At 43.1% G+C, this 12,831-nt stretch overlaps 1 protein-coding gene across 6 annotated transcripts in view; it reads right to left on the reverse strand.

Annotated features, from left to right (window-relative positions):
* Abcg3l1 (ATP-binding cassette, subfamily G (WHITE), member 3-like 1) overlaps positions 1–12,831 on the reverse strand; it is a 52,707-nt gene that overhangs the window by 30,513 nt on the left and 9,363 nt on the right. For 5 of the 6 annotated variants that reach the window (XR_010057347.1, XM_017599095.3, NM_001004076.2 and 2 more), the window contains 7 exons: positions 12,093–12,152; positions 11,124–11,238; positions 10,485–10,637; positions 7,778–7,914; positions 2,858–3,009; positions 1,676–1,768; positions 544–791 (listed from right to left, as the gene is read on the reverse strand). Coding sequence is in view for 5 of the 6 variants with exons in the window: in XM_017599095.3 (XP_017454584.1) it covers positions 544–791; positions 1,676–1,768; positions 2,858–3,009; positions 7,778–7,914; positions 10,485–10,637; positions 11,124–11,238; positions 12,093–12,152 (958 nt within the window). In the remaining variant the exon portion in view is untranslated. Of the gene's footprint in view, positions 1–543; positions 792–1,675; positions 1,769–2,857; positions 3,010–7,777; positions 7,915–10,484; positions 10,638–11,123; positions 11,239–12,092; positions 12,153–12,831 lie in introns of those variants that run through there. The other variant, XM_063272892.1, reaches the window with a different exon arrangement.

The raw sequence follows: 12,831 nt of genomic DNA on the forward strand, positions 1-12,831 counted from the left end.
CTTTCAACTGGCATGCTACGAATTTTATCTGTTTAAACTATCTATCTTTCTATCTATCTATTTTATTTTACCTGTGGAGATCTATCTATTTTATCCGTCTGCCCACATGGAAGGTTGCATCTTGAAAAAGCCTCTGTGCTCACTTTACTCACGCCTGTACTTAAACTTGAGGATGCACTGGTGAATTAAAGAGTACAGCTGAGAGGAACTCCCAAGTGTGCCTCTCATTACTTCATGCAACCGCTGAATCAAATGTCCTACATGCCTTAGTGACTATAGTCCCTCTAAGTAAAAAATAACCACTGAAAGGTTTTCCGTAAGTATGACGTTAGTCATGTTCTGCTTGCTCTCGTGAACATTTCTACACAGCAAGTACGGAGGGACCACAAACACACAGACAGTAGCATAAGGCAAGTGTGACCCGGAAGTCTCTGACACAAACATAAATTGTTCCTACTTGAGTTTTTTTTTGTTTTTGTTTTTGTTTTTGTTTTTGTTTTTGTTTTTGTTTTGCAGTACATTTAAAATAATTCATCGGATTACCTGAATTGTAGTGACCCATGGAAAACCCAGGAAATTTTTGAAGGATCGACGGGTGATCCACCCAAGCTGATGCCAGAAAGGGGTGACACATGTGGTCTCCACAGCTGAGCTCCTGTCCAGCTTCTGTTCCCCCAAGAGTTGATCCAGTCTGGCTCTTGTGGCACTGTGTAAGGGGGACTGGGCATACATATTGGCCAATTTTCCCGTGACTTGATGCTGTCTCTCAACAAACTCCTCATTTTCGTCAGCTTTTGGATGAAAGTGGCCAACGACAAGGAGTGATTAGCAGATACATTTATGATACATTTTCATGAATAACACATAAATTATGTATTGATTTTTCTTTGAGACAGAGTCTCAAGTACCTAGACTTTCCTCAAAGTTGCTGTGTAGCCAAGAGTGACTGCACACTTCTCCCGGTCTCTACCTTCACACCCAGTTATGTAGGGCTGGAAACCAAACTCCATGCTTTGTGATTGCTAGGCAAGCACTCTCCTGGCTGACCTACATCCTCAGCCCACAGAAAATTAAGAATGAAACAATTGCTGCTGTGAAATTCCTTCACATATTAGAAGAGCATCCCTAAGTGACCTGTCTACTGTCATTACCCCATGGATACAGCAAACTGATGGCCTTTTCCCTTCTGGACTCTCATTCTTAACAAAGTCTCCTTTCCCATACGGTCTATGCTTCTGAATATGAAGACCTGATTCTTGCTTTCTGCCACATGCACATACATGAACTGCCCAAGTTTTTATTTTTGAAATGTTATAAACAAAACCAGGCATAGTGAATTAGTCCTGTAATTCTTGTACTTGGGAGGTGAGGCAGAAAGAGCACAGATGCAAGGCCGGCCTGGCCACCTAAGCAAACCCAGTCTAAGGCAGTACGAGAATAATATGCAAAGCAATGAGTGCATTCACTTTCTAACAGATGTCATTACTACTGACGATGTCACAGAAATGTTCCTTCATAAATAATATCAAACGCACCCAGCACCGACCAACAGCAAAGTCTATCAGCTAATTTTAGGACACTTAATTAATATAAAAAGCTATATTCCAATGAACCCGTGTTGTGTTTAAATGAAATCAGTTAGGCAAAATTGTGTGACTCTAGGAGATTCACATACCTTCATGGCCATCTTCCTCTGTGTCAGGGAAACCTCCGTTAATGACGTCCAGGAAGAAGTCTGCAGGGTTGTTGTGGGACTCGTATTGGTAACCTACAAAGAATGCAACCAAAGAACACAGCCTCAGGACACTCTCTCAGAGAGTGGGGGAGTAGAGGGAGGATGCAGTCTAACGTCTTCCTCTTTTCTATTTCCCTTCACTAATTTACCTTTTCCTCTTATATCCACACAATATTTTGACGTTCTCTGTTTCCCAGCCTGGTGTGTGTGTGTGTGTGTGTGTGTGTGTGTGTGTGTGTGTGTGTGTGTGTGTGTTGGTTTTTGTACATGTGTGTGCACGTGTGCTGGTACTACACAATAAATAGATATAAACTAGCTATAGATAATAGAAGAGATGTAGACCAGACATAGACATGTGAATTCGTCCTGTGAAACAAACATTTGAACTCAGTCTACATTTTTATCAGACTCCGTAGATTCAACAAGCTTGCACATTTTGAGTGACAATGATTAATCACTGATAAATATAAAGAGTGCTGGAAAGTAAATAGTTAAGGCTACACCTGGAGTCAGAGAAGCCTCCATAACTCTATCCATATTTCTAAAAGATGACGCTGACTGCATTAACCTTTGAAAAAACTCTGACCATACAATCTGGCTCTGAAAGACCCTGGAAGACCAGAACTATGAAGTCAGACTTAAGTCTCTATAGTTCCCCAAGCAACGTCTGAATCTGAAGCTAGAACACACTCATGAGTTAAGTAGCTTCTCCACAGCAGGTCCAAGTCAGATCACACACTAGGGGAAAACTTAACAGCACCATCTGCTATGTGGGCTTTTCCCAAGCTGTTCAAATAAATGACAGATAAGTGGGCCTGAGGCCAGCATGTTACCTAAGAGGGTCACCACAACCGGGAAGCAGAACAAGGAGTTCAGTCAGAATACTCAAACGCAACCATGCATGCAGGAAAAGAGAGAGAGAGGGAGAGAAAAAAAAGACCTGGATATCAAGCCAATACTGTTAAACTAGCAAAAATCCTGCCACCAAATTAACCACCGGTATTTAAAGTGGAACCCACACTCAGTAAGCCTGCACGAGAGTCAAACAGCAGCCCTGATACCCCATGTTCTCTTTGCAGGTCCTGTGAATGGAGAAGCTCTCACAGCAACAGGCGACCGTACCCGCAGATGTGAAGTACTCCAGAGCGTCCCGTGCAGGTCCATGAAACATGAGTTTTCCTGAAGCCACTAAGGTGAGGCTATCAAAGAATCTGAAGATGGAGTACTGAGGCTGATTGATGGAGAAGATGATTGTCTTTCCCTTCATCGACATCCTAAGTTCAGAGAAGGAGACATGATAAGTCACAGGACACTGGAACCTTGAAATTCTCGTCAGAATATTTCATTCCTGAAGTTACACTCTTTGCTCCCATTTCAGGTTGAAATGTCCTTATAAACACCTCACCTCACTTGTGTTATACACGCGAGGAAGAAACCAAGCCCCATGCTTCTATTTGAAAGTTTAAAATTTGTTAATGTGTGGAGCACCAGTTGTTCTCAGTCCACCAGAGTTTTCTTGACACTGTAGATCTCCAGGCAGTGTACATCTGGGACACTGAATTAGATCACATATAGGCGTACTGCATGATTGAGAGCCAGTGATAGGGCAGATATGAAAACTATGATTGTATTGCACAAGAAGTCTCTTTGATCACTAAAGTTTCTGCTTCTTCAGGAATTGGTTTTCATTGTTCTGATAATAGGACTCATACTGCTAACTACCTGGTCACTCTGCTAAATGCTTCAGTGATGACCTCATTTCAATTTGAGTGATATTGGCAAAGGGAAACTTCAATATAAATTTCCCTTTTCGAGGCTAAACATTAAAAGGCCAAGCAACAGGTTAATGGAACACAGTCAGTGAGGAGCAAAGAGCTGGGGTTTGATTGTTGGTTTAATTCCATGACAGGGGAAAAAATGAGCTGAACTACTGTAACACAGAGTTGTGACTTACTGGAGAACCAAGAGCAGAGACTGAAGGAACGGCCATTCAGAGTCTGCCCACATATGGCCCATACACACACACACACACACACACACACACACACACACACACACACAGCCACCAAAACTAGATAAGATGGATGAAGCTAGAAAATGCATGCTGACAGGAACTGGATATAGATCTCTCCTGAGAAACACAGCCAGAGCATGCCAAATACAGAGGCGAATGCTAGCAGCAAACCACTGAACAGAGAACAGGACCCCTGTTGGAGGAATCAGAGAAAGGATTGAAAGAGCTGAAGGGGCTTGCAACCCCATAAGAACAATAATGTTGACCAACCAGAGCTCCCAGGGACTAAACCCCTACCCAAAGACTATACAAGAACTGACCCAGGGCTCCAACTGCATATGTAGCAAAGGAGGTCCTTGTTGGGCACCAATAGAAAGAGAAGCCCTTGGTCCCAGTGTAGGAAATTGTGGGGGGTGGGTGGATGGGGAGGGGAACACCCTTATATAGAAGGAGGGAGAGGAGATAGGGGTCTTATGGACAGAAAATGGGGAAAGGAGAATAACATTTGAAATGTAAATAAGAAATACCCAATTTTTTTTAAAAAAGGAAAAAAATTAAAAAAGAAAAAAAAGAAATTTGTCTGAAACTAATTATAACCTTAGAACTGAAATAAGGACTGACTCCTTTACTAGTTGTATTTAATAAAATATGCAGTCAGTGTAAAAAGAACAAAAAATATTTCATAAAATCTGGGTATGATGGCATATCTGTATAATCCCAGCAACTAGGATAACCTCAGGAACTCAATACACACTTAGATTACATAGTATTCCTATTCAAAAAGACAGACAGACTGAGAGAATGACAGACAGAGAGACAGAGAGGAGGGGGGAAGAGAAAGAGAGAGAGAAAGAGAGAGAAGAGAGGAAAGAAGGGAGGGAGGAGGGGAGGGAGCGAGGGAGAGCTGCTGGTGGTAGTGCACACCTTGAATCCCAGCCTTCCGAAGGTGGAGGCACAAAGTGAGTTCAACCTGACCCATGCAGTAAAATAATGAAAACAGAAAACTTGAAGAAAAGCATTTTATACACATTGCTCAGGGGGCGACACATCCAAAGAAAGAATGCCTCCCTTCGGTCCTAAGCTGTAACATGAGGCAGACAGTGGCAGAGAGGTGCTTAAGAGAGCAGAGAGCAGAGAGCAGAGAGCAGAGAGCAGAGAGCAGAGAGCAGAGAGCAGAGAGTAGAGAGCAGAGAGCAGAGAGCAGAGAGCAGAGAGCAGAGAGCAGAGAGCAGAGAGCAGAGAGCAGAGAGCAGAGAGCAGAGAGCAGAGAGCAGATATGACCAGCTCCTTCCTGGAAGCAAGGCCCAGGATCAGCTGCACAGCAGCGTCTCCTCTCACAGCTCAGTTAGGAATCCTGCCCCTGCCTTGCAGGACAGAGAAAGGTGATTTTTTTGTTTGTTGCTGTTGTTGTTGTTGTTGTTGTTGTTGTTGTTGTTGTTGTTTTTCCTCATGTTATTACTGCTTTACCAGAACACCTGTGACCACGTGTCCCTGGTTCATGTGGAGGTGAGAAAGATAAATTAGATGCCCGGAGGCTGTAGCATAGATGGTTGTGGGCTACCATATGCATGCTGGGAATTTAACCTGAGCCCTCTGGAAGAGCAGCAGTGCTAACCCATCTGTCCATCTCAGTCAAATAATTTTATTTAAAAATTTTTTATTTTAAAAAATATGAATCCTAGTTGAAGGAAAGAATAGGATTGAAATATATTGTATGAAATCCTCAAAGAATCATGAGAAACATAAAAATCCTCCCAGTGAAGGAGTTTCCACTAGACTGGCGAATTATTTACTACTTAGAACAATGAGGACTAATGTATTACAGTCCATGGTACAAAATGGGAAGTAAGGAGAGACCTAGTTCCACACAGAGCCATGTCAGCCTATGAAGTAATTAAATCAAGTGGGAAATTACAAGTTCACATGAAACTGGTTGGCAGAGACCAGATGAGGTGCAGAGTAATGGCATAAGAGGTGACTGTTTTCCCTGACTGACTATTAATAATGCACCAGAGGAAAAACTGTAATTCATATCACAGAATCCAGCAACTACCTGCATGATTAGATGAGAAAGTTTCATATAGGCAAGCCAGATGGCTCAAAGTGTAAGTCACATGCTGACAAGTGTGAAGACTGAAGCTCTGTTCCCAGAACCCACTTGGTAGAAAGAGAAAACCAACTCCATTGAGTTGTCCTCTGACCTCTATGTGCATGCTACACACAATCAGATGGACAGACACACATACATACACATGCACACACACATACATGCACACATAGGCACACATGTCCACAACTAAATAAATGACTAAATACATGTAAAAAATTTAAAGAAAATTCTTTGTCTAGGGTGCAGTTCCATGAGTGTTGGAGACCTAGGCGGACACAGCCTGGCAGGCCCAGAGTCTGCTCCCAGAACACTGGGATAAACCACATGTAGGATGACCCCACACAATGAACTAAGACTAACAACGACAAGAGAAATGGACAGAGGGAAGTGTTCCATACTGGAGAATGAGCAAGAACCTGATCTTAGAGAGTATCCTGAAGCAGACAGGAAAGGGGACACACAGGCAGGGTGACACCTGAGGAGTCCACAGACCAGGGGGTGGTGAGGCCCCGCTTGTTGGACCCCTCACAGGGACAGCACAATGGGGAGTGCTCTCGGTTCATGGAGTTACACGCTGGGGTGTTAGGATGATGGAGGATGATGACGGAACAGGGGAGGAAGGGAAAACAGAGAGTGCAGTAAAGGGTAAGCAAGAGGCAGGAGCCTGAGTCAGCAGACTGCATGGTCCTTGTATGGGTCTTGGGGTTATTCAGTCAATTTGAAACTCTTACTGATTTTTTTCAATGGACAAAACCAAACTCTTGGTCAATTTTTCCTACAAATTCTTCAGTCACAGGCTTCTTTCTTGAGAGAAGGAAATGTTACTTCTTTTACTTCATTCTTCCCCACGGTTCAGAAACCAGACCTAAGAAACCATTCCCTCCAACAACACATCCAGGGTGAATCCCTGAGATAATCCCATTTATTCTGCATAAGAGAACCCAGCATTTCCTAGCTAAGAACCCCCACATCTAGGCCTCCTGCGGGCATCTGTTCATCCCCATGGTGCAACTGTGTACCCTATCCCATGACTGCATGGCTCTGCTCTTAAACCTTCCCACATCCCCTGCCATGGGAACAACCTCACTGCTGACAGTGGCCCAGGTGATCTAGGCAAACTACATTCAACACAAACTACGCCCTTCCCACTCCAATGGGGAGTGTGCAGGGCCAAATTCCAGAGACTCATTTGTAGAAGTCCTCACGTCTAAGCACTTGTCTAAGCACTTAGAATGCAGCTATAATGGGGGACAGATGCATTACAAAGATCACTCTTAAATGAGATTACTAGCATGCCCTAATGTAACTGGCGTCCATTTAAGATTTGACAGATCAGGGCACAGACACAGAGAAGGAGGATACACGATCCACAGCTCAGTGAGACATGCTCAGCAGACGCACCCTGTGGTTACTAGCAAGGACCCTTCCATCCTCTCAGCCTGCTGGGTTCTGGTCTACCCTGTCTCTTGAATGTTCCAGACACATCAAACATGCTTTGCCTCAGAGAAAACTCATTTTCTCCGCAGCTGTCACTCTGTTCAGGTCTCTCCATGACCCTGGCTCACTTGTCACACGCTTGAGGGTTTAGGGACACGACGCTATTTAAAGCAGTGCTCCAGCTTCTCCACAGCCACCCGTCATAGGCTCTAGGATGTGTTCCTGATGCCTCTTTCTTTCTTTTTTTTTTTCTTTTCTTTTTTTTCGGAGCTGGGGACCGAACCCAGGACCTTGCGCTTGCTGGGCAAGCACTCTACCACTGAGCTAAATCCCCAACCCCCTGATGCCTCTTTCTGTTCTTTGAAGTTTCCCTCTAATAAACAAGAATTCTGTTGCCTACTTCTGCATCTCCTGCACTGAAAATGCCCACCAGCAACCAGGCATTAAGTAAATAAGACTTTAATGTCCCTTTAGCGCATACCTTCTCAGGATTGAGATGACATCAGTCGTAGTTCTCAAGTCTAAGCCAGTGGTGGGATCATCCAAGAACAAAATGGGATGCTCAGTGACCAGCTCCATTGCTATACTGGTCCTTTTTCTGAGTCCTTTGGATCTAGGCTAAAGCACCAATGACCATCATTGTCAACGGGTACATAGTCACTGTCGTTTGGTGAACTAGATTATTCCAGCAATAAAAGGTTGTGTTAAATCATTATCCCAAAGAGCCAAAATATGGACACCTGGGAGAAGAAGGAGGTTTCTATTCTAACTGGAGAGTAGAATGAAGCTCAGGTCAGACTTGACATGAAGCCATGTTAATAACGCTGACTATTTGATCCTTATCAAGTCACATGTTCTAGGGATGCATTATAACACACAAAGACCTGCAAAGTGAGATCACTGTTGACAGAAATGGGGAAGATAGCAAAGGAGAAGATAAAGTATCTCTAGTAATCATTTAACAACACCCCAACATACACACACACACACACACACACACACACACACACACATACATATATACACACATACATACACATGCACACACACATGCACACATACACTCACACACATACACACACACATATATATACACACACGCACGTGTGCACACACACAACTGTTTTGAAACTGATGGTTTATAAGTTATATAATTAAAATTGTCAAAAATCTCTTGAATTTCCCAACACCATCTTTTGTCCCTTAAAACAACAACTAAGCAACTTAGGGCAATGACTAGTTATTATGAAAAACAACAACAAAAATAGAAAAGTATCTTACCATAAATAAATATAAAGCCAAGCTATATACAGAGCCAAACCAAACAAATTTCTGTCACTCGGGAAGAAAGGGCTAGTGCAGGAGTTAAACCATGAGAATTACCTTCTAGGAAGCCATTTCCATCCATAGCACCAAATGTCCACTCACCAACAATGTACATGTGATTTTCTAAATGAATCCCGTGAGAGGCGGGAAGTTTTCAGGGACCCAAGAAGAGGTAAAGAACCCAATTTTTGAAAAGTTTAAACACATAATAAATAAAGTTACTAATTAGGTTTATTAACAATAAAATAATAAATTAAATTTGGGGATTGCAAATGGTTATATCCCTGACAAGGCTAAGGATATGAAGGTTCTGTCCATTTTGATAGATAATGTGGAATAGTTAAGATAAGTAAATGCCCTTTGTTAAAGGATGAAGAATAATTAAGTATTCAGGAATGAAGTACTACATAGTATTTTTTAATATGTCAGTAAGAAACATGTTATCCATTACACGGTGGCCGTGAAGCTCACCACTCATCTATTGTCTTCCCGGCCCTGCATGAGCTTCCACAGAAGGCAGGTGGTCCATGCACTGTTGCTCTTGACCAAGGCTGCAGCTCTGAAACCTAAGACCTGGGAGTAAATGATGTCAGAAGATAGGGCGTCAGGGAGCAAGGGCAAGAGAATATCCTAGTTTTCCATCCAGTGGCTGAGATGAAATGTTCTGGTGAGAAGTATACATGGAGATGAAAGGTTATTTCAGAGCACAGTTCAGGAGTGCAGTCAATCATTGCAGGGACGTCAAGGCAGGAACCTGATGCAGCTGGTTACGTGCAGTCCGGAGCACAGAGAGAATGCATGCCTGCCTGCCTGCCAGTGCCCGGCTCACCTACTCCCTTCTTCTGTCACCCAGGACCCAAGCCCAGAGAACAGTGCTGCTGCAGTGGGCTGAGTCTCTCCTCATGGATTTCCTTATGAGGACAAGCACCTGTGGTAATGTCCACACGGCTAGAGTATTCCTCATTTCCTAGGTGATTCCAAGTGATTGTGGATTGTGTCTATTCAACAGTCTGAACTAACCATCCCAGATAGGATGAGATAAAAACACAAAACAAGAGGCTACAAAAATAACAAGCCCTAACAAGTTGGAAGAAGATGCTAGAGATGAGTTCAATCCTGGAAGGAAAGTTAAAGTAGATGAAGCACAGAGCCAGGGTCCTCAGTCTCACATAAGAGGTCAGTTCCAGAAATACATTTGAAACAACAAGGGAACAAAGGCCTCTGGGTCAGGGCTTCTCAACCGGTGGGCCATGACCCCCTTAGGGGTCACAGATCAGAGATTTTCATTAGAATTCACAACGACAGCAAAATTACAGTTGTGAGGTAGCGCCAAAATGATTTTGTGCTCGTGAGTGACCAGGAATGAGGAACTGTATTAAAGGGTCACAGTATTAGGAAGGATGAGAACCACTGCTCCAGAGGAAGGGAAGATGAACAGAAAACAGAACTCATCAAATTCCCAAATGAGTCATGAGTGTAGCACTAAGGGTAAAGGGGTCACGTAAGGAAGACTTGAAATGGCCGTGTGAGGAGCACCTTTCCCTGCTGGTTCGCTCTCCTTTCCCAGGTTCACCCGTTGTTTAGAAGGCTTCACAGTGTAATTTCCACCTTACCTTCATGTACCCAGTCACTTACTCATGAACAGAGAAAGTGGTCACCCTTGACCACAGAACTACAGGAAACACCTTGTGGAGGGTCATGTCATCCACACACTGATTCTCTCTCTCTCTCTCTCTCTCTCTCTCTCTCTCTCTCTCTCTCTCTCTCCTCCTCCTCCTCCTCCTCCTCCTCCTCCCCTCTTCTTCCCATCCCCCTCCCTCTGCCCCTCCCCCTCTCTGAATCAAGATTTTTCCTCACGTTACCTTGACATTTTGTTCTTTTTCCAGATGAAGAAGTTCAAGCACCTCATTGATCCTCCTCCTTTTTTCATCTCTTGTTACAGTCATTGGAAGTCGGAGAGCTGCTGAGAACTCTAAATTGTCTCTCACGGTCACTGTGCCCAACACCACATCATTCTCAAGGGCAAATGGAATTCTAATTAGATATACTTATCACTAAGACTATGAAAGTGTAACCTAGTCCACACAAACATTATGAATGTAAGACATGATTTACATGATGTAATGCTCTACTTAAAATAAGTTTTCGATTTCCCTAATCCCAAACTCAGAGCCTGACTCTCTTTTTTGTCCCCCTCCCATTTGCCTTCCAAGAAGAGGACAGGAATGTTGGTGACTGCTGCCTGCGTTGTTTGCAGAAGACATGTTCTAAGGAGTGGAGACAGATGAAGAAGGGCAAACGTGGCCAACAGCCACAGCTGCAATTACTAACACTGTACCACAGATGTCAGGCTCAGGTTAATGAGTCCCTATGAAATGTTGGCATAAAAAAAGTGGGGCCTAGGAGTCTGATCTAGTTAACTGGAAAGGCACAAGTCTATAAGCTGGGTATCTGTCTCACATAAGCAAAGGAAATTTAAAATACAACCCACCAACACTTACTTGTGGTATATAACCAGATGTACATTTGAAATTAGCAGGTCGAGGTTTACCGTTTATCAAAATATCTCCTGATAATCCACACGGATCTCTCCTTGCAGCTAAGACATCTAATAACCTACAAAGGGTTAATTATAGTGTGTAGTTTATTTTCTCCCTTCAATGAAAACAGTCATCCTTTAGCTACTCAAAAGAAAAATCCTACATCTTAAATAAAGCAGAATCATAATGTAGTGGACAAATCAAGTTTAAATAAAATCACACAACGTATGCAGGCACAAACACAGGCTCCCACAGGCACACGCACATGCACACATACGTCTTCGTGTTCGTGGTGTGCTATAAAGCAGCCCAGAATTATGAATGTAAGACATGATTTACATAACTGCCCCTCCCTGCTATCTGACCTTAGAGACTGACCCCGGTAATGTGCTGCTGTATTTTGAGAATTAGGTGGGACTGGAGAGATGGCTCAGTGGTTAAGAGCACTGACTGCTCTTCCAGAGGTCCTGAGTTCAATTCCCAGCAACCACATGGTGGCTCACAACCATCTGTAATGGGATCCAATGGCCTCTTCTGGTGTGTCTGAAGACAGCTACAGTGTATTTATATATAATAAATGAATAAATCTTTTTTTAAAAAAGCCATTAAAAAAGAGAGGCCTGCGGATGCTTTCTTGCCCTCAGAAAATGTCTGCTACATCTTTCTATTTCAGGACTCTCCCTACCTCATGAAATAATAATAACATGTATGAACACCATGGGCCAAACACTGTACCATTTCCTATCAGCAAAGTGGACATAGAAAGACCTTCTGTTCATTGTGGAAAATGAGACACACCCCTCATGCACATCACAGCACATAGGACCAGCCTAGCTGCAGTGACAACACTTAAATAACACCCATGATGGTGACTGGTTTAGAGCACGTGAACTGCATACAGAAGGCTTGCTATGTTTCAGTTATACTCACAGAGATCTGCTCCCATCCTGAGGTCCCATAATGGCATTGAGGCCAGGTCCCATGATCCCACTGTAAACACAAAGTCACACTGATTTATTTTTCTGATTTGAAAGTTACGTTAGCTCAGGATCTACACTGAAAACTCTCATTGAATTTGGATGGAATTGTAGACAGAACGTAAGGACAAACTGATAATTTTTAAACGTTAATAGAGGTCTATGATTTAGAAAGATGTCAACTGCTAGTGGGAATTCATCAGAAAATGTCTCAGATATCACAGAATCCCCTTTGTTTATTATTTAAACCATTTGTCTTCTTTGAAATGCAATGCATCTAAGATAAATGTTCTTTGAAGGACGTAGCCAGTTCTCATGAAGACTCCATTGCACACACAGCCTTTATGTGTCATGGCTGTGACAGCTTCCTGCTGATGTGTGATGGTCACCGTCTTCACAACCCTGCTTGCGAGTCAGTGAACCTCTACATGAGGACCCAACGATTCTTAGGGTATTGGAAGCTCTGACATTGCTATTAAAATGGAGTAGAACCAAAATCGATATGCCTTCAGTAGAAATCCAAAGACTAGACAGAAGCACTGCAGAGGATAGGAAAGCTTTGCCAGGATCAACACTCAAGAAAACACCTGAATCAAATAGAAAGCAAAGATCTACCTCCCACAAAATGATGGCTTCTTCTCTGACACATAAATTAGAATACGCGGTTTAGAATGGAAATCCATCGCTCAGAG

This window comes from Rattus norvegicus, chromosome 14 (assembly GCF_036323735.1).
Source record: "Rattus norvegicus strain BN/NHsdMcwi chromosome 14, GRCr8, whole genome shotgun sequence".
Classification (NCBI taxonomy): domain Eukaryota; kingdom Metazoa; phylum Chordata; class Mammalia; order Rodentia; family Muridae; genus Rattus; species Rattus norvegicus.